At 34.7% G+C, this 22,766-nt stretch overlaps 1 protein-coding gene and 1 pseudogene across 1 annotated transcript; one reads left to right on the forward strand and one right to left on the reverse strand.

Moving 5' to 3' along the window:
- The first annotated feature begins 9,956 nt into the window (after positions 1–9,956).
- LOC145048969 (zinc finger protein VAR3, chloroplastic-like) lies at positions 9,957–12,366 on the forward strand. The gene is made up of 4 exons (XM_078997624.1): positions 9,957–10,552; positions 10,723–10,825; positions 10,953–11,191; positions 11,325–12,366. The coding sequence occupies exons 1-4, from the start codon at positions 10,077–10,079 to the stop codon at positions 12,193–12,195; spliced, it is 1,689 nt and encodes a 562-aa protein (XP_078853750.1). The 5' UTR covers positions 9,957–10,076; the 3' UTR covers positions 12,196–12,366.
- A 544-nt stretch (positions 12,367–12,910) lies between these two features.
- Positions 12,911–13,907, reverse strand: LOC144998077 (ethylene-responsive transcription factor 3-like; annotated as a pseudogene).
- Between the last annotated feature and the right edge of the window lie 8,859 nt (positions 13,908–22,766).

Raw genomic sequence — 22,766 nt, forward strand, 5'->3', positions numbered from 1 at the left:
GCTTATAGCTGCTGAATCAGCAATGATTTGGCGAGCTGGTCAAGCAAAATTTTCTAGTGAATCAAACTCCCAAACTTCAATGGGCACTGGCAACATTGGAAGTCCAGAAAGAACTAAGTCTGTGATTGTCCGATGTGTTGTGCCGAAGGAGTCTATTTGCTTTTATTGCCAAGAGAAGGGGCATTGGAGACGAAGCTGCCCTAATTACCTGAGAGATCTAAGAGATGGGAGAGTCAAGACGTATGGCTCTGCTTCAGGTAAAATCCATTAACTAACTCTTTTGAGTTCCTATTCTAGATTCTTAATACATGATGTGATAAGATTACATTTTGATGTTTTGTAGGATCGAAGAAAAGAGAGGAAGCTTGAGAAAAGAAGTGAGCTGAATCTAATCATGAAGAAATGGATTTCGATCGCATTACTTGAAGAATGGATTCTTAAGCTACAACTTGGAGTTAGAATAGATTGTTAACATAGTTTTTCAGTTGAATTGCATTGTAAGGACAAGTTTTTTCCGCAATAAAATAAATTTTGATTTTGTCTTATTTATTTATCCTTACAATGAAATATATGAAAAATTGATGTTCATGTACTTCTATTATTAGCAAAATGGATTTGATTCTTAATTATGGAAATGTCAAAAGTGTACCAAATAGGGAGACTTTCTCATCGCCCAAGTTTCAATTGGACAGAAACTTGGAATCATGCAATGTGTATTGTATGATGAATGGAAAACTTTCACATTTGGGAAACTTAGACTAATTCTTTGGCAAAGTGTCAGTTGAAGGACTAGGAGATCAAGTACACAAGGTTGTGTGTTGATCAAGTCCACCACAAGAGTGACAAAGATATTCGTCATGATTTACTAAAGCTTAGTAAATATGATTATACTTATAAGATTAAGTATAATTCTGAGTTGATTGAAAAAGTTTCAATGAATAGTAGAACGAATAAAGAAGAATCAAGTAGGCAGAAAGATAAAAGTTTCTCTATTCTAAGAAGAAGGGAGAGTACCTTTTATTGTGTTTTATGATAAGTCTTAATGATTAAGAACCATATCTCAATTGATCCTCTAAGTGAGTCTTAGTGCATTTGCATGTCTAAGAAGAGGTATCAAGTATTGTAGAAATGGATATATCAATAAGTCAATCATACTTCGTTCCAATATCAAGTCTTAGAGTCAAGATTGTGACATTGAGTGAAAAGTCTTAAGTAGGTTTATAACACTCATCAAATGTGGAATTTGGAAAAGTTTTCTTATTCTTGCACATTTGAAATTGGTAAGTTGTGCTGTCTTGGATATGACAAAGACCAACTAGGACCAATTGTGTGAAGTGTTTTGTCTTGATAAATGCTTCACTAACTCTTGAATATTTGTTTGTCAAGAAATGTTTCTTGACAAGAGAATCTTATATGTCAAGAAGTCAGTGGGAGTCTTAATGGTCTTAAAAAGTTTCAAGAACAAATCAAGAATAAACCTTATCGATCATCACTAGCACACGACTTGAGGTTTACAACCTATCGTGCTGACATTGTTTTGTTTCTGTGCCATTCCAATTGAGTTAATTGTGTATATGAGTTCTATGAGTTCTCATTTGAATACACACTAAAGCCTTAGTCGATGGAAAGTAAATTGATATGTAAGGACAAGTTACTAAACTACTTGGAAGGCATGGTGGGCACTCGTGTTACCATAGGGCAAGAAATCAAGATTAAGAAAGTTCAGTCCATATGAGTTTGGATTTGTCGCAAACCTTGGTTTTGGCAAATTCACATGGATAGGAACTCATACACCATAAAATCTAAGTGTCATAAGATTCCCTCCTTCATGAAAATGACTGTGAGGAAATGCTTTCACTAAGAGAGATTTCAAGAAGATAGCAATTGTGAAAATTGCATTCTCAAATTCGATTATGGTTACAGCATCCCTTTCCATAGTTCGAATTGTGAGATTTGGCAATTAGTTTCAACATTTGGAACTTAGTAACATAAGTTATGAATTGTTTAAACACACATATGAGCTATCTAAGGCAAAGGTGTATAAGGTTAAGAAGCTTAGATAAAGGCTTATCGAAGCATCTGGTAGTAGAAATATGAATTTCAGAAGTTCAATAGGCATTGTTTTCTGGAAGTTCATTTGTTTTCTGAATACATGCAAAGCTAGTGGGAGCATAAATGTTATGCTTATATGATAATCATCATGATAGTGGGAGCATAAGTGTTATGCATAAGTGTATGATTGTTATGGCGAGTATTGCAAGTTAGCAATATTAATTATAGAAAAACAAAGATTCCATTTGCAAAGTTGCATGGGTTGAAAAGTTGTTTTGCTATAATTAAGGGAGAGAATATTATACTCCGTTTCAAAATCTAAAGCTTAGATTAAGAAATTTTAATATTTTCAGTAAAAGGATACATTGTGTGTTCTTAAAATTCAATTATGATTACGGCATCCCTCTTCATAGTTCGAATTGTGAGAACATGACACATAAAATATTATGGCAAAAGATTGGTAAAGTATCATATCTTTATGTAAGACATTATGCATCATGTCCCTTACGCTTCGGGTATAGGATCGATTGTAAATGCTATAGTATTTTACCATTCTAAAATTTTCCAAATGTCTAGCGCATTAAGAGGGAAAAAGGAATAGAATTGGTTTTGACTGAAAGAATTTAACAACTATCAAAGGACGATCCAAAGTTCGCTGAGGATTGATCGCTTGTAAGTAGTTGGAAGTATGGTATTGGATGGACCATATCCACATTATTATGAATAGATAAGATTCTATTAAGAATGAGTTGTCATATGGCAAATGTGGAAATGTTTTCATATTGGGAGTTGGATATTGAGAGTCTGTGCCTAGATTAGAAACTTTTATGCAAGAAGGATGTTCAAAGGAATGTACTTTGAATGTGAGACTTCACATCTATGGAATTGTCTTGTAATAATTTCTAAGAAAGTACTTTGTAATTTCATTAGCTACGTCTTGGTGACTTTTGTGCTATGATTTTGCAAAGGGATCGTTGCATAAAATGTTAGAATCTAGCATATTCTAGTAGTGGCAAGAACCTTGTGTTCTTACACTAATAATTAGGATTAAGGAATTGTGAAATGAGCATCATTGGAAAAGTTTTCAGGTGATCTATTTCACAAAGCATGGACCATAGGAAACACGGTGTGCATGCTTAGAGCATGGGACAATTGTTGTTGTAATTCAAGCAATGAGTTGATTATCCGAAACATTAAATGATAAATAATGAGTAATCAATATGGTGGATAAATAGAAGGGTTTTATTTACTCTCACAAGTTTGGGGCCATATAGGATTAAGTATTGTTGTCATGTTTCAATTTGCATGTTTTGACTTCCAGAATAACTAGGTTATTCAAACATCCACAGTTGGTCATACGTTGGGAGTAGGTATGAATAAAGACTGTCATGAATCTGTCTGTAGAATGTCTGAAGTGTTTAGACATGGCACAAGTTTGCTGCAGAGTTCGTGAGTGCTTTGATAAGATTAAAGTATTGGATTAAACCCACGCTCACTTGGATCACTTCACGGTTTTATCACGAGTGATTAGTGAGACGATAATATTGTATATTCTTGAAACCGAGACGTGTGAGTTGTTATTTGTTGGTCAGTTACACATTGATAATAAGTAAACGCACCAGTAACTTGGTGTTATAAAACTTATTGTTGTGTGTGATTTGATCAGTAAATGCAAGCGAGCATTTGAGTCGAAGTTTATCCATTCCTTTTACCCAAAGTGGGATAAAAGCGATATATGTGGGCCTCTCGATGATTTAGTGATGACACCTAAGCGCTTGGCCAAGCCGGGACTAAGTTGATGTGTTTAATTGTAGTCTGTTATCAGTCGTCATGAATCGGAAGTTGAGAAATAGTATAGAGAGAATGATTGAAATTCATGTCTTTTGTCTATACGATATCTTGAGAATGGAGGAATATATAATCCCTTATCTAGAGGACGCGCTATCTGATAAGATCAGAGTTGACAGCGGCTTTTGAAAGCTACGATTGCTGATCAGGTTCTGAAGTCATACGGAAAATAGTTATTAGACTTATCCAAGTGGGAGACTGTTGGATTAGTGTCTAAGTCCATAACTATTTTGGTATGTACTTGACCCGATTATGAGCATGGTCCTTTTGGGTTGCCTTCACCATAGCAATATGTAGGATGATTTAAGGAGAGAAAGGTTTAAATATGATTTATTAATATATTATGAGAATAATATATTAAAGGGGAAATCATATTGTTTAATTAATATTAGTCAATAATTAATTAAGAATTAATTTTGTGACTAAAAGAGATTAATTAAATATAGGGGACTGGACTGCAATTATTGGATAATTGAGTTATTGGGCTAAGGAATGCTAAAGGAATAAGGGGTGAACGAAATTATGATGGAAGCCCATCATATTTTCGTCCATAGCCTTGTCCAGAAGGTTCCATGGGCTGCTTAGAGTTTAAGCTGTCCATTAGGGTTTTGACTGAAACCCTAGCAGCCCACACAAGTATATAAAGGACCCCTTAGGCCCCAAAAACGTGGACAACTGATTCTCTAGGGTTTCTAGTCGTTTTTGGGCAGCCTCCTTACTTCTCCTCTTCATCCAAGTTGCATATGGTGTTTGTGACTCCATTAGAGGTACTACACTTGTGGTACTTGCTTTCAAGAGCTAAGGAAATTCAAGGAACTAGTTGTTATTGCTATATAACAACAAAAGGTATGTATTCTAGTTTTATATATGAATTTCGAAAATTATAGTAGCATGCCAGGTTTCTTTTTGTGTTCATAAAGTTGTATAACTAATAGTGAAAACATAGATCCAATACTTGGGTTGCATGCACACATAGGATTGTTTGTATAAGACCCAACACTTCTTTTATTGCATGCATGCATTCTTAATTCCATTTAGTCCTTTTCGTTCCTTCCATTCTTTTCATCTTAGTTTCTTTTTAGTTGCCTATCGTCTTCTCTAGGTTGATTCTCAATTTTGTTCTTTCTTGAGGACAAGAAAGGTCTAAGCTTGGGGAGGTTTGATAGGTGCATTTTATGCACCTATTTTGCATGTTTATTTCCGTCTTTTTATAGCATTCTACTTCATAATTCTTGCATTTAGTTGATTATTAGGGCAATTACATATTTCATTAAGAATGCCTGGTAATTCACTATTTTTGATTTATTTTGCAGGCATTATGGAGCATGGAACGTGGAGCTTGGATGCATGGATGCTTGGATGCTTGGAGCGTAGAGCTTTGGAACATGAAGAGAAGATGAACCGGTCATTCCATGGCAGAAAACATGAAGATGGAGCCAATAGTGAAGACTTTTTGGAATTTTAGCAAAAAGCATGGGCCATGCCAAAAAACACATGGTCAAGACAAATGGCCATGCCAAAAAAAAAAACACATGGGCAAAAGGCATGGCCATGCTAAAAACGCATGGCCTCATGGCATGTCACGTGAACTTTAATAAAAGAGCAGGAGACGTCATTTTGAAGGGGAGAACGGTTTTGGGAGTAGTTTCTGGCGATCTAGGGCAATTTTGGGAGAATCCTTGGAGCTTTTGAGAAGACTTAATCATTGCAAACATTTGGATTTCATTTTTGTAAGGATTAAACATTCCAATTCCATCTTATTCTTGTTTGATTTGTTCTTAGCCATGTGTGGCTAAGAAACCCTAGTTTCTAGTTCTTGTTCAAAAAATGTTGATTGCTTGACTTGAAGCATATGATTTGATGTTTGATTTGTGATTCTATTCTAGTGATTATGTTTTTGTTTAAACTAGAATCCTTGAATTTGATTTGTGTTTGATTGGCCACTTTCATGAATTGAATTTTTGTGCAGTTAATTAACTTTTAGGGCACCTAATCGTTCTATTGAGTTAATAATTGGTAACAAACAATAAGTTTTCTTATTGTAAAACATATATCACATGTTTTCACACTTCCGAGCGTATGAGAAGAAATGAACATTGTTGGGAAGCTTGTACAAAACTTAATGCAGTTTTTCAATACAATCTAAGAGCGTGTTTAGGTTAAATTAGTAAAGCTAGATCTAATCAAAGAGCGTGTTTTAGTTAGATAATTTGGCAAGCGAGAGTTATTAGAGCGTGTTAATATCTTTCAGTACCAACATAGAATAGCAATCTTGAATTAGATCAAGTCATAATCAAGTTGAACAACAACATTGAGAACTAGAACTAAAACCATTCAATCAATTTGTTTACAAATCTATTTCATTTGGTGCATACTTTTAAAGTAGATTGTTATTTAGTTATTTACTTTTGCAAACAAACCCCCTCTTTGTGACCAAAGTACCTTGTGCAAAAAGGTATAGACTTTTGTCCCGTGTCTCTGTGGTTCGACCCTGCTTGCCTTGTACTACTTTTTAGTGCATTAAAGCAGTGTATTTGGAGTCTATTGTACCCTTTTATTTGTTGGGTCTGACACGCCTAACAACAGGGTCAAAATAAATCATATACATATGCTTAATATGGTCTTCTGCCATAAATTTCAATCGTTGTTGTGCTCTTCTTACCTACTCGTACAAATTAATTTTGGTTGATCATAACTCCGAACACCCACCAAAACTAAGAAGAAATGATTAAAAGAACATAAGGTTAGTATTTTCTGCTTGATATAAATATGTTTATTTTGTTTCATTTGAGATTTATTACTCAAATTCACTATTCAATGCAACTGCAATACTATTTTTTTATGTTTTAATTCATATATTAATTTTCTTTTTCAAAAACTCTCCATGTTAAATAACTTTGCAAAAATACCATGCTATTTAGTCCTCTATTTTTTATTGATGGTGAAATTACACATCATTGAAAGTATGAATCTTTTTTTATATTTTGTTTCTTTTTAACAAGGATGTGTTTTACTCAAATATTCTTATTTTGTTAAAGTTAATTAGCACATTATAGCATTAGGCTTTTCTTATGTAAAACTCTTATAACAAAAATTTTAGATTTTTCATTTTTTTTACTCTAAGGGTGGATATAAAAAGAATAATGGGAAAAAGGGCAAATTGGTCATTTGATGGCTTTTACCAAATCCTCAACCATTCAATCCAAATACAATGCTATTTTTTATGTTTTTATTCATTTTTTAAAGTTTTTATTTTTTCTGTATTTTTTTTTACTTAAATTGACCATTTTGACATTTTGTCTCATATATTGTGTTTAGTCATCGATTTTTTATTGATAGATGACCTGGTTCAATAAAAAAATAAAGGGCAAAAAGGTCAAAGCTATCATCAGCATCACCAGGAGAACAGATTGAATGTCAAGGTTGAAAAGTAATTGATTTTTTACTTTTAAGTACAATTATAAGTTTTTTTTCTACTATTTTTTTGACATTATGGTTTGTTTGGCTCAAACATTTTATGACTTTTGGTGTTTTTAATGGTTTCTATGTGCTATAATCATGAAACAGGTGGATTCATAATTTGGAGAAACATCCTCCATTGAGTATGTTTGTTTCGATTCATAATTTGTTTAAGAAATAGTATTTGGGGGGGGGGGGGGGGGGGGGGGAATTGGTGTTTTTTGGATATTTCTTGACAGGTTTTTTTCTCTTGATAAGGCACAACATTAATAAAAAAGGGCATAATGGTCCTTTTCTACTTAAAAGAAATAATGGTAGTTGTTTTAACATTGATTATAAAATAATGCCTTTTAATATATGTGTTATTAAAATCAACTATGGATGAATGATCCCGTGCAATAAAAAGAATAAAAGGCAAAAAGGTTAATTTGGTCCTTTCATTTGTTTAAGTTTTTTTTTTTTTTTTTTTTTTTTTTTTTTTTTTTTTTTTCCAGAAATTATCCCTGTTAATTGACTTTACAAAAGTATCATGCTATTTTTTCATTTATTTATACACCCCTTTTAAATGCAAAAACAACAATGTACTTTTGTTAATGTCTAATTAGCATATTATAGCATCATACTTTTTTTAGTTTTTTTTCGTTTTGAAAAACAATGTTTGTGTATTTGTAAACCATGGTTATTTTGGGTAATCAAACAATACTTTTCTTAGTTTTCATAGCAATGTACTTTCACTTAAGTTGTGTAATTTTCTCATTATATGTGTGGTCGTCTCTATATATTATGTGTCTGAATATATTTGTTGTGTGACTTTTTTTTTATGATTGGTGTTTTTTTTGTACTTACAACACAATCACTAAAATCTTGACTTTGATTTGGTTTTGTAATTGGATTTGGAGTTTTTCTTATTTACAACATAGTAATTGAACATAAAGACAAAAATGACAAATTTTAAATATATATATATATATATATATATATATATATATATATATATATATATATATATATATATATATATATGGTTAGGTTCATTTGAGACCACCTATATTTTGTGAGACCGTGAGACGTATTTTTTTTATTTTTATTTTTTATTTTATTTTATTTTTTTTAGTTAATTCATGTTCCAAAAGTGTAATATTCTATTTAGAATATTTCACGTATTTTAAAAAAAATAGAATTTTTTAAATTTTTTTTAGTTAATTCAAGTTCCGAAAATAATATTTAAAAAAAGAATTTTTAGATTTTTCCATTTATTTTGCATTTTAAAATTATTTTTTAGAATATATCAGTGTAATATTCTATTTAGAATATTTCACGTATTTTTCAAAAAAAAACAACGGAATTTTTTTTTTAATTTATATATATATATATATATATATATATATATATATATATATATATATATATAAAATTCAAGTTCCGAAAATAATATTTAAAAAAGAATTTTTGGATTTTTCTATTTATTTTGCATTTTAAAATTATTTTTAGATTTGATATTACGGTCTCACAAAATTAGAATGATCTCAAATGAACCTGAACCTATATATATATATATATATATATATATATATATATATATATATATATATATATATATATATATATATATATATATATATATATATATATATATATATATATATTTCTAATTTTAATTTCCGTATAAGGTTTTCAAAATTAACTGACCAACCATGATAAACACATTGCAAAAATTAGACAAATACCTAAAGATATAATTCTCAAACTCTTAAATAGACCGAAATTAGTAGCCTCACGATTCTTTAGCGATAATCAATTATTTTTGCATGGTTGAACGATATGTCGGAAATGAGCTACACATAACTAATCAAAAAGAAAAAGTTTTTTGAGGTATGTTAAGCGATTTTATTCGTTACAAACCGTTGAATCCATCTTAAAATATTATTCACAAATAATAAAGTGTGGCTGCGAATATTTATCAACGATACGTGTTAGACAAAAAGTTTACGTGAGTTTATGCATTTATTCACGGTTTTAATGAATATTTTGTTAGAATCCGAAAAATATAGGCATATGGTGAATTGTATCGTCATTTTAGGGAATAACTTTATTTTTAATGTTTAATTGTATGTTTAATAGATTTTTTGGGAATATAATCACCAATTTCGGAACGAGGCATTTAGACCAAATTATTTTTTTTTGTCATTTTGACAAAAAGACAAGTTTCAGATTTACATTCTGAATTATTTACTATCTGGGTTTTAAACTAAAATTTCAGAGTTCAAATAAAAAAAACTTTGAAATTTCAAAAAAAAAAAAAAATGAAATCCAATAAAAAATTCCGGATTTAAAGATTTTTGTTTTTGTTTTTATTAATATACAACAAAAAATTATACAAACATATTTTTAATGAACTATATAAGATACCATGGTATAAAATCAATCACACATGATTGAAAAACGATGATATTCCACACTCCAAAATCCGAATTAAATATTTCAGACATAAGTAAAAAAATTAAAAATTAAAAAATTGTTATGAATTTGAGAGTAGTTCGGTCAGGATGTTCGGGGGTACCGATCATTTTTAGAATATTTGTTTTATAAAAAAGAACAAAATTGTTCGTTTGTTTGTTCCAGGCAGAGGGGTAAAAGCGGTATACGGTGTTCAAATACAATATCTGGTAGTCTTTGATGCGTTTAAAGCCACATCTTCTCCGGTGACCAATCCAAACATGGTCGTCGTCGGTGGTTCCCGTTTCTCCGATCAAATGTTCGGGGTTTCGTCAAGACTTTCCATTCTCTTAAACGGTCCAATCTCTCATATCCATCACAGACCGTCTACTCTCCTCTGCGTAACTCACCGCCACTCTCTTAGTTGTCCACTGTCTCCCCTCTCCACCGTCCCTCGCCACCTCCTCCTCCCCTATCGCGCTAACTCACTGTTTCCGATCAAATCCTCTCAACAATTTTACACTCAATCCACTCTGCAAGAGAAAAATCATGTTCCCGCCGACGCCTATCTCGTTTCACCGTCCCACCCGTGGCCGGAATGGTCACTCCTTCTCGAATCTATATCCATGTCCGGTGCTTTCGACCTAAATAGGAATATTAAGGAGGAATTTGTGCCAAATGAGAGCTTATCAATGGAGTTTCTGGATGCTGCGTGTTCCTGTTTGCGTTTTGCACATGATAGGCCTGAAATATTAGGGTTTGTAGTCCCCTCTTCACGATGCTTATCACTTCATTTATTCTTCCTCACCCAATTTCGAACAGCTCTCGAAATAGTAATTTGATCATTTCTTTTAAAACGCATATCAAAACACCACCTTCAATTTGTATTATTTCTCAACAAATCATTCATATGATTTTTGTGTCCAGGTGCCTTCCGAAGGATGATATCCAGGTGCTAATAGACGAAGGGACTCCATTCCTTTTCAAAAGTTCCCTTGAAACTGAGAGAAAAATGAGATCTTTCTTACAGGTTTGTATCTGGTTGATTGTGGTTGATCAGTTAAGACTATATTGCTAGAACCGACACTACATGGATGTGATTTTGGGTGTGATTCATCAATTTATATATGAAATGCATATTTTTTCAACAATTGCAGGGGGACGAATCAAATGAAGCAACAACTGTGGACTTGATGAAGTACATATTGAGTTATGCAAGCAATCCTATTATATATCCTGAAAGAAACATTAGAGAGGCTACTGAATCATCTGCCCGAAATTTGTTGAGAGAGATGGCTAAGTTTAACAGTAGCGGGGCAGCTTTGAGCCTGCCCACTGTGGAGAAATTTAATGAAATTGGACCAACAATGAAGAGAGGTGAATGGCTATGCTCAAAGTAAGTTGCATTTCTTGTCTTGTTTAATCAAGCAATCCAGGAGTAATCATCTAACTACATTTCCTCACCTCTACCAAAATTCTTATTGTATATTCTATAGTATTGAAAGGGTTGAACTTTCTTTCCTTTCCAGATGTAATTTTTTCAATCATGGTAGGAATGTGGTGTGCTTAAAATGCGAATGCAGTCGATCAGGTGAACCCAATGGGCAGATGAAAACATCCGGACAAGATGCCAAAAAAGTTCCAAACGGAGCCAAATCTGGTTACGCCCCATTTGTCCCATTACCAGCCGATATGTTTGCTAAAAAGCCTGATGAAGAAAAAAAACCGGCATCGAACATTAAAAGTCAAATTAAAGATACGGTTGAAGAAGAGAAATCAGAGAAATGGTTCAGTAAGGTGGCGGAGTTGCATGATGCCACGGACTTGCCGAGTGTTATCTCAGATGAAGACTTTCCCGAGATTATGCCACTCCGTAAAGGAGAAAACCGGTTTGTGGTTAGCAAGAAAAAAGATCGATCATTAACTTCCCCTAAATATAAACAAGAATCCATGGAGAAAGGAAGCGGCACCAACTTCGTTCCGTTTGTTCCATTTCCACCCGATTATTTTTCCAAGAAAGATGACAGCAAGGAGGTGACGGAAAACACAATTCCAACGGATGAAGCTCCTGACACGAATCTTGTGCGAGAACCCCTCCGGAATCAAGAAAATGAAGAGGTTAGAAACGGGTGGAATGGAAAGAGCTTGGAGGGGTCGGCGGTGAAGGAAACGGATCCTTTGGACATGTCGGAAGAGGCGAAAGCGGAAAGATGGTTCCGACGTGTTGCACAGATTAAAGATATATCGGAATTGAGTCAAATTCCGGATGAAGACTTTCCAGAGATTATGCCGATGCGGAAAGGGGTGAATCGTTTTGTTGTGAGTAAGAGGAAAACACCATTAGAAAGGAGGTTAACGAATCCCCCTCCCCGACTACACAAGGATAACAATGGCAGGTGACTTGGGGTAAATTTTTGTTTAATTGTGTATCATAACTGCGGCTGGTGCTTGTTTACAAGAGGCTTACTAATAGCACAGCACAAGATGCCGTGTTCGTGTGGTGTGGACCTTTGATAGAATTATATTCTCATAAGTTACTTATTTGGTCATCATAAAAAAGTTGCAAAACAATGATATTATCCATCAAACGTCACATTGTGGACATGCCGCTATTTTTATAAAACATGAAAAAGACTTTGGCCTTTTCAAATTGTCTGCTTTTATAGAATAGACAGATCTGGTCAGATGATCATTGATTTGGCGTATAAATTTTTGAACGCATCCGATCTGATTACAATTACAATTAGACGGCTGATGTTTGTCAGGGGGCGGGCGGGTCTCAATTGGATGCAACACCCAACAAACCACGTATTCGGGGAGTAGGAGGGAGACAGTGTTGGGTTGTTTAATCGGTGACCAAGTCATCTCGTGATTCTCAAAATCAGATTGTTTAGATCAAAGATAATAAAAAACGCCACAATAATCAAGCTTATATGCACATTCAAACACCCTTGAACATGACGATAAGAACAATTAGTCGATTCATTAGATTATGAACATGAGGTTTTTGTCGAGAGCAAAGCATATCTGATCTTCAGTCATGAGATTAGAAAAAAAAAACGACAAAAGGCTTTAGATAACTTGATCTTTGATCATAATAAAGCATTAATCATGTCTATAATTGGATTTTGAGGCTTAATTTTTCGGCACAAAAATAGAGTAAGATCGAGAGATGCAAGGGAAATTCAACCGTCAAAGACTGAAGAGTTGTGCAGATAAGGTCATCTTCGGTGGGGAATTCAATCTCATGCAATGGGGGTTGTATATTCAAATCGAACCGTAGGAAATGCTTCATCGGCGAAGACGAAGCGATATCTCCAATATCACCTTCATCAACCACCACCGAATTAGACGAATCGCAATTGTTGTCATCTGACAATAAAGGAGTCGGCCATGGATGATGTCTCCGGGGACACACGACGTCTGCCGTCATAGGCTTGGGACCACTACAGGACTCCAAGGTACTATTTATTCATACCACTACAAGATGGCCTCTGTGGGACGACAATTTGGTGCTCCGATTATTGATGCGAACGAGAACGATTGTACATATGGTTGTATAAATGTTGATGAAACAACAAATGATGATCATCTAGAAACTCGGTAGTAACAGTTGAGGGGAAGTTCATCTTCGCTTTAGCTCCCCGAAGGCTCCAAGCAGCGTTATCGTAGGCATGGGCAACCTCCTCAGCGGAAGTGAAGGTGCCAAGCCAAACCCTAGCTTTCCTTCAGGGATCTCTAATCTCCGCAACAAACTTACCTCACGGTCTCTTCCGCACTTCTCTAAATCTAATTTCTGTTTCCGATCCATTGTTCACCGGCGGCGGCACTGCTCTGCCTCTTCACATAGTTGGTTAAACAAAACCAAAGATCAAAGACCAAAGAAAAAGAAGTAACACTCCAACTTCACTCCCCAGTATCTATAACTCATAATTTATTGTTTTCTCTCTCCAACTCTGTAACTCATAATTTCTTGTATTCTCAAACTTCGATGGCTACGACGTTCAAAGAGATCGATAGATAGTAAGCGTATTCGTCTGCTTTTTGTCTGAGTTACAAATCGCTGCCACAAACCCTAACTCGTCTCGATCCCCATTTCCCCCTCTTTTCATCGTTCCTGATTTCTTTACTAACGTTGTTTTTATTATTGTTTTTATTATTATTATTATTATTATTATTATTATTATTATTATTATTATTATTAAATGAAAGAGAAGGAAAATTTTGACAGAAAAAAAGAAATCTGAAGAAAAATATTCATTATTTCGTGCTCTCGAGTTCGAAGGAAATGAAAGGAAAAATTTTAAGTTTTTGTGTTCCCGAGTCAAGAGGAAACATAAAATAAAACTTAAAATTTTCTTTCCCCTCGCTTTCTTCCCAAATCCACCCAATTTGGGAGGAAATTTTGGAAGGAAAATAAGTCTCAAAAATCATTTCCTTCGCCTCACCTTCTTTCCATTAATAAAACTCAGAAACACGATTTTCTTTCGACACCCCTCACTTTCCCTCTGTTTCCTCCAATTTCTCTTCTTAAGTAGAACTCCGAAACAAGGCGTAAATCGTGAAGGGAATGATAAAGACCAAAGTAACCCTAGTTACATTTATTATTTTTGTTATTTATGAATTCACCTAATAATAACTGTTTTTCACCCAATGAAGTATTTTAATTCAACCAAAAACATAAAAATAACTATAAGACATATAAAAACAAACGAAAAAACAATATTTTTACAACTGGTATATTAAAATATAACTCTAAAAACAATATTTCCACATGTATCACACAAAAAACTCAAAAAGCGCTAGATTGAAGGTATAAAACGTAGAAAAAAAATTGTAAAGAGTATATTGATGTCGCTTTGTTTTTCTTAAGAGAAAATTTATGAAATGAAAATATATAAAATCAGGCTCTATCCGGAATCGGACAGTGTCCGACATCGGGGCTTGCCCGGCACGAGCAAAGCTCGGTATGCATATAAACATATCAATAAAGGCACATAGAATAATCAGATAACATAAGCATATAAACATTCATCGGACCTCGCCCGACACCGGACTGTAATCCAGAAAGCATACAAACATTCATCGGGCATCGCCCGACATCTAATTGTAATCTAGAAACATACAAATACAGACACGTGCAATAATCATGAAGACATCAAGCATACATACATTCCTCGGGCACTGCCCAACATCGAATCGTAATCCGGAAAACATATAAGCATACATCGGGCACCGCCCGACATCAGACCTTAGTCCATAATGCATACCGTCATAAATACGGGTCGACATTGGTGCCTTCGACCTCTTCAAACAGGAGGAAAACTCACTGCGCACTGCTGAAGTCTCGTGAATAATTCTCTGGTTGTTGGCTAACAAATCCCCGAACTGTCAATCGTCAAAACAAAACTCAATTAACATTCGGGTTTTGAATGTATAACCATAAGTCCATACTTAGGGTGAAAAGACCATTTCACCCTTAACCTAGCTTGGTCCATGACCAAGGCCCAAACCCACACTCTAAAGGTCTAAAAGCCAAACAATTAACCAAGGCCCAATTATAGCCTAATTTTCCAAAATCCATCAAGAATCCAAACATCTAAGCCCAACAGAAAATCCCAACTCAAAACCCAACATAATTAGGGTTTTCACATAAAATAACGATTAAGGTTAAGTGTTCTTACTTAACCCATTAAGGACTTAATCCATTAAGTCCTTCACTCCATTAGACCAATCATACAATGTAATCGGGCACAAGTCATGGCTTCAATCTACTGGTCCAAATACAGGTCCCGACAAATCAAAACCAACATCTCCAAAATTAGGGTTTTCTAAACGCTAATTAGGGTTTCCAACCCAATCATAAGCCAATTAGTCCAATGGTTAAATTTTTTGGTTAATTAAGGTTAAATAAGTCATGCACCACCCGCTACCACCTCGGGCAGTGGTGGTCAACGGCAGCTCACGGCGGCAGCCACCACCTCGTGGTGGTGGTGGTTATGATTCTAGTCCAAAGCACATCAAAAGCATCCCAAACAACAACCCAACTCACACACAAGTGCACACAGTCACCCAAGGTCGCGTCTGGTGGCGCCGGAATGACAGCATGAGGTGGCAGCCAGTCAGCCACCACCTCACGGTGGTGTTGTGTAACATCCCAAAATTTGAGGCCAAAATTTTGTTTTTTTGTTAAGTGATTCATAAATTAGTTTATCAAAACATTGCCAAGATCATGTCAATACATAAAACCATAATATCATGTCTCAAAATCAAATCATCTGAAGCAACAAAATATCATAGTATAATCCCAGAAAACTCTAAGCGGAAATCATGTGTGTATGTGTGATGCGCTGCTACACCGCCAACTCCTTCCCCTTGAACGAAGAGCTACCTGAAACCAAATTTGAAACTGTAAGCACAAAGCTTAGTGAGTTCCCCCATCATACCACATACCATATAATCACATAGCAATATAGCATACATACTACTGGGCAATTCTGGGGATCTCGTCCTACCATGTCAAGCCATTATGGGGTGCTGACCTACCCATGTCAAGTCATTCTGGGGTGCTGAACTACCCTTGTCATTCCATTTTGTGGTGCTGACCTACCCATGTCAAGCTATTTTGGGGTGCTGATCTACCCATGTCAAGCTATTATGGGATGCTGACCTACCCTCCGATCTATCTCAACCGAAAATAGGGACTATTACACCCCATATTACTAACACATAATATCATATCATAATCATGCTATCAGACATATCTAGGGTGTCTGACCTACCCATTGGTCCTAATGACCGAATTGGGGACTAGTCCCCTTCTACTGATACTATCTCATATAACATGGCAACTAGCAAACTAGCATACTCACATATCTAGTAGTCTAGCATACTCACATATCCAATAATAACAGACCAGACAATTATAACAAAGATAACCATCCCAACTAACAATTACTAGTGGGTCAGCCTTGGTGCCTTAGACCCACTTCTACTGGAAGGTAACTCACATCGATGTCATGTAGTGTCTGAACGGTCCACGACGTGAAGGTCGGCTCTCCTCGACTCCTCAATCCCTACACGACAACCCTCAAGTCATCAAACAGAACATACAACCCTAACCAGGAATATTTGTATGCTTGACGTCTTCGTGATTCTTGCATGTGTTTGTTTGTATGTTTTCGGACTTTGGTCCGATGCTGGGGAAAGCTCGAGGAATGTTTATATGCTTATGGATTTCGGTCCGATGTCGTGCGGGGCCCGATGAATGTTTATATGTTTATGCTATCTTTTTATGTTTATATTGTAACACTCGTTTCCTGGTACGTATTTTAATTAAAGTAAACTCATGTATTGCTCTGGGACTCGGCTAGTTGGAGGCCCACTCGTCGAGTAGACGCGACTTTGGATCAGTGGGATAAGTAACCTACTCGACGAGTCGGGAGACCGACTCGACGAGTAGGATTGTCTGGATGAAACCCTAATATTTGGGGTTTGCACTATATTTAAACAACTTATAACGCCCCAATTCTGCCTCCATTGTTCCTCCCAACCTAGAGAAAGCCCTAACTCAAACCCTAAGCCTCTTTTGAGTGTTCTTAAGCTTTTTGGTGACTTTTGTGTGCATTTGAAGTTGGAAGAGAAGAAGGAAGCTTGGGAGTTCATGTGGAAGCTAGTAGATCCGGAGGTTTTGCTTCATTCTCAGTTCATTCAAGGTAAAAAGCTTGAACCTTAACCATCTATCTCTTAGATCCTATTTTGGGGCTATTTTCTACCCTTTTCATGAGTTGGTGAAGTTATAATCGGATTTTGTGAGTGTGTTTGGAGCTACACTTCATATCTGGAACCATTAAGGGTTCCCATGGCATAGAGGTGCCAACTTTATGGCCATGGGAGACCCATGCTTCTTATATACCTTTTTTTAGGGCTTTTTGAGCCAAAAGCCCCATGCATGGACGTCAAGATTGAAACTTTACGTATAAATGAACCTTAGGAGGCCAGATCTATTATTTTGATGCATTAAGACTCATTATAATCGACTGTATAGTTTGGGACAAAGTGGGACTCAACGAGTCGTTCATGGGACTAGGCGATTCGGGACATATTTTCCATCAAATCCTTCTGTTGTTGGACCAGATGCTAAGACTGAAGGTCCTTCAATTGTTTAGGCTCATTTGGGGCCTAGAAATCATAGAACTCAACGAGTGTATGAGCTAACTCGATGAATTCAAGGCAATGTCCCAACCTCATGAAGACTGACTCGACGAGTTCAGGGAGAGACTCGGCGAGTCATAAACTGAACTCATCCATGCGGATGAAGATGAACTTGGCGAGTCGGTTGAAGAAGGTTTGATGTGTTGTTGAAGGCAAACTCATCGAGCTCTTGGTAGACTCGACGAGTAGGGACGGGGTTGTAGCTTTTGTAGATATGGGGACTCGGTGAGTTGGCGTACCAACTCAACTAGTCGAGTCAGCCAGATGTTGACTTTAACCAGGGTTTTGACATTGACTTTGACTTGGACTTGAGTGACCCACTGACCCTTGTAAGGGTTATGAGTATGAAATAGTAATGTAGAGAGAATTTTGTGTAGGGATTGAGGAGTCGAGAAGAGTTGATTTCCATATTGAGGACAGTGCAGACACTACACGACATCAAGGTCAGTCACCTTCCAGTAGAAACAGGTCTAAGGCGCCAAGGCCGACCCATTAGCAGTGGTACATAGTAAATATGATTGTCTTTGTGATAATTGTCTAGCATGTTAAGTATATTATTATGTGCTAGGATGCTATGATATATGTGTAGTATTGATATGGGTGGGATAGCTCTCAGTTACCAATTGAAAGATATCGAAGGGGTGGATAGTACCCATCCATGCCTAGCTGTATTATCATAAAAGATATTGAATGGGTGGATAGTACCCATGCATGTCTAGCCGTATTATCATGTTACATTATTATGCGATAGTGGTAGGGGTGAAATAGTCCCTGGTTACCCGTTGAAAGATACCAAGGGGGAGGTTAGCTCCTGGCTACCGGTTGAAAGATACCAAAGTAGAGGTTAGCTCTCACTTACCGGTTGAAAGGTACCAAAGGGGAGGTTAGTTCCCAGTTACCGGTTGAAAGATACTGAGGAATATGCACTATTATGTGGTATGTTGTATGATGGGGGAACTCACTAAGCTTTATGCTTACGGTTTTCAATTTTGGTTTCAGGTACCTCTTTGTCTAAGGGGAAGGAGCCGGCGGGGTAGCAACGCATCACACACACATGATTCCACATTTGAGATTTATGGGATTGTACTGGGATTGTACTCTGACATTATTACTATTTGATGATATTGTTTTGATACATGTAACTATGGTTTGTGAGTTCATATGATATCAATAATGTTTTTCTTAAACAATTTTACAAGTAATATAATTAAAAATGGAAAAAAAAAATTGGTCTCAATTTTTGGGAAGTTACATATATGTATTTGTTGATATGCTTATGTATACTGAGCTTTGCTCGATGCCAGGTGGGGCCCGATGTCGGATTTTGGTCCGATGTCGGGCGAAGCCCGATGCCAGACTTTGGTTCGATGCCGGGCGGGGCCCAATGTGGTGGGCTAGGCCCAAGTTATGTGTTATGTGATTATGTGTATGGTATGTGGTAGTTTGGGGAGACTCACTAAGCTTCGTGCTTATAGTTTTCAGTTTTTGGTTTCAGGTACTTCCGCTAGTAAGGGGAAGAGTTCGGGATGACTGCATTGCACACATCACAACGTTTAGCCTGGGATGATTTACTCTGATGTTTGGACATGTGATTTTGATACAGTGTTTTGATATGATGTTTTAAGATAGTATCACATATGTTTTTATGAGATAATTTGGTTTACTATGGTTTTATTTATAAATTAAAAATGAAAATTTTGGACCGTATTTATTGGATGTTACAGGTTATTGAAGATCTAGTCCAAGTTAATAGGTTAAGCATGCAATATAAAAAACAATACATTGTTGTTTTGTTTGACTTAGTCTAGACTGAATGATATAATATGTTAAGCTAAAAAATCTTATGTAATGTTTTATGAGATTTCAAAAATAGAAACATAATGTTGTTAGTCACAGAAAGAAATCCTTGAAATGTTGTATTTTCCGTACACAAACATATACAAATTAGAATAATTATAGTTTAACACTTTTGGATTAAATTGTTTATGAAATTCAACCCTTTAATAGTGAATAAAATATAAATTAAAAGAGACACTAAAACACAAAAAAATCACAACATGTTACTGTTAAATATGTTATAAAAATATACTCTAAAAGTGCATTCCTAAAAAATGGGTTAATATGAAGTTATTATATTCAACATTAAAGTCGGAAACAATAACCAAGTTGAGATAATCAAACAAACTAAAATAATAGTAGCAATCGATTTGATCCATTTTTACATTAAATTACCGATTTACCTTTCTGATGAACACTGTCCATACTAAAATAATGATTTATCCTTCGGATAAAAAATGGAAGTCTCATGCTAAAAGAATCATTTTAGTACACGTGTCATCTCAATATCACCCAACAATTTAAGATATTATATACAATCAAAAACAGTAACGAGATTGAGATAATCAAACAAATGGAAATAGTAGCATCTCACGATTTGATCCATGTTTAAATTAAATTATTGATTTACCCTTCTGATGAACATTATACATACTAAATTAATGATTTACCCTTTGGATAAAAAATGAAAGTATCATGCTAAACGAATACACAAAAAAATTGATTACCATGAACAAGAAAATAGGTAGGGGTGCATTTGTCATTCCATCAAAGTACTTTGCTATAATGTGTTTTAATTGGTTTCCAACAAAGCACTTTTTTTTCCTAGATTAAAGGTATGTACTATCTTTTCCTGTTTATTTGAAAAGTTTCAAAGAAGTAGTTAACCAATTTCATGTAATTTTTGACAAAGAAAATCGAAATATATGAATACATATATTTGATATATGAACAAAAAAATAATCGAAAAAAATATAAAAAGCGAAAGAATGTATAGACCTTCTAGTGCATAGCAATAAATGTTTGAAGCAGGGAATGATGATGAAGTTATAAGCAATAATTATGATGTTCTAGGAGAATGTTTGAAGAAAAAACCAACGATTGAAAATAAGTGTGAGCCATGGAATCAAGGATGAATCATATATGTATGTGATAAGTTGAATATGATTTTTTGGTATTAATGTTTTCCTAATAAAAATGGATTTTATATTAATGGTTTACAAATATAAACGAATTTATATTAATGGTTGATATTTAATGTCATAATTGAAATGGTTTTTAGTAATATGTTTTTAAAGTTGACCATATTAAAACATTTATAACCGAAATTTTAAGATTTAAAATAAGGGAAGCTTTTATTGGAATTAAATACATTTCATTTCAACGGATATAAGTTAATTTTGTTTGACAATTATAAAGTTTTTATTTGAATTAAATGCATTCCATTTGGGGAAGATGATGTCAATGGTTTGATCCAAGGATTGAAAACATAGGATTGAAATATAATCAAGAGCTTATATTGTTTAAGATGATGCCATAAAGTTTATGTGTTAATATATATTAAAGATAGAAACCGCCATTTCTGGTTCCTATTTTGGCCAAATAAGGTGCCACTTTTCAAGGCTATTATTTTCGAAAGAGGTTCAAAATGTTCAAACCATTATATGATGTATAGTCGAAGACGTGATGAGGGAGTGTAGTTATTTCCAACAATGTTTCGATGCTAGAGGTACACCTGATTTCACTCCCTTACAAAAATACACAACTACACATTGTCAATTGGCATATGACATCCTTCCTGGTGCGTTGGATGAGAGTTTTAGGATCTCCGTTAGGATCACACGAGATAGTCTCCACTATTTTTGAAAACATGTGATTGAGATTTATGATCCAAAATATTTACGTAAGCCTACACGCAATGACACCATTCAATTGCAAGTCCATTATGCAATCGTACATGGCTTTCCTAGAAAGATATAAAATTTAGATTGTATCCATTGGGCATGGGAAAATTGTCCTACCTCACACTATGATCAATTTACACGAGGTGATCATGGTCACCCAATAGTCATAGTTGAAGTGGCGGCGTCACATGATCAGTGGAATTGACATGCCTTTTTGGTTCTTTCGGTTCGATTATGACATCAACATTCTTAATTGGTCACCTATATTCAACAACATATATGATAACTTCATTTACTCTGATTTTGTATAATCATTAATAACGATCTTTCACCCTTAGTGAAAGTGAATTAAAACAACAAAAATCGTACATAATGCTCTGTTAGGTATTTATGGTATGATGAAATGAGTTGAATAATGTTACGCAATGTGTCAAGTTATGTAAGCGATCATTACATTTCCTTATGGTGTTTTATTGTAGTTGAAAGAATTGGAAATGTTCATTTAAATATATTGTTTGTTATAAATTGATAAAACCAAATGAAAAAAACAAGATGATAAACTAAGGAAAAAAATATCATGTTATGGTAATCTAGTTCTACTTCTTTTAATAAATAAAACCTAAAAATAACATGTATCGGTTTTTTTGAATGTATTTTTGACATGTGGTATTTTTTATGATTTTTATTATTTTCTTTTTTTGGTAATAAATCAAATTCAATTCAAATTTTGAAAATACAAAATCATATCCCAATAATATTATTATGTTTATTTTGCTTTACGAATTAATTCATAATTACTTACAATTGATAAAATCTTGGTTTATTTTGATATTTATTAGTTTTTTATTTATATAAAAATTTTAAATATACCGACCGTGGTTTCCACAGGTTATAACCTAGTTATCTTTAATAGAAAAAACTCTCATCCCATCCCCATGGATCGAATTCAGTCAAGTGTAATAAATAAGGAATGCTCAATAGTTAATTGTATACAAGTATAACAGACAAATAAAACTT

The sequence above is a fragment of the Lactuca saligna genome, chromosome 5, assembly GCF_052625555.1.
Source record: "Lactuca saligna cultivar CGN05327 chromosome 5, ASM5262555v1, whole genome shotgun sequence".
Lineage (NCBI taxonomy): Eukaryota > Viridiplantae > Streptophyta > Magnoliopsida > Asterales > Asteraceae > Lactuca > Lactuca saligna.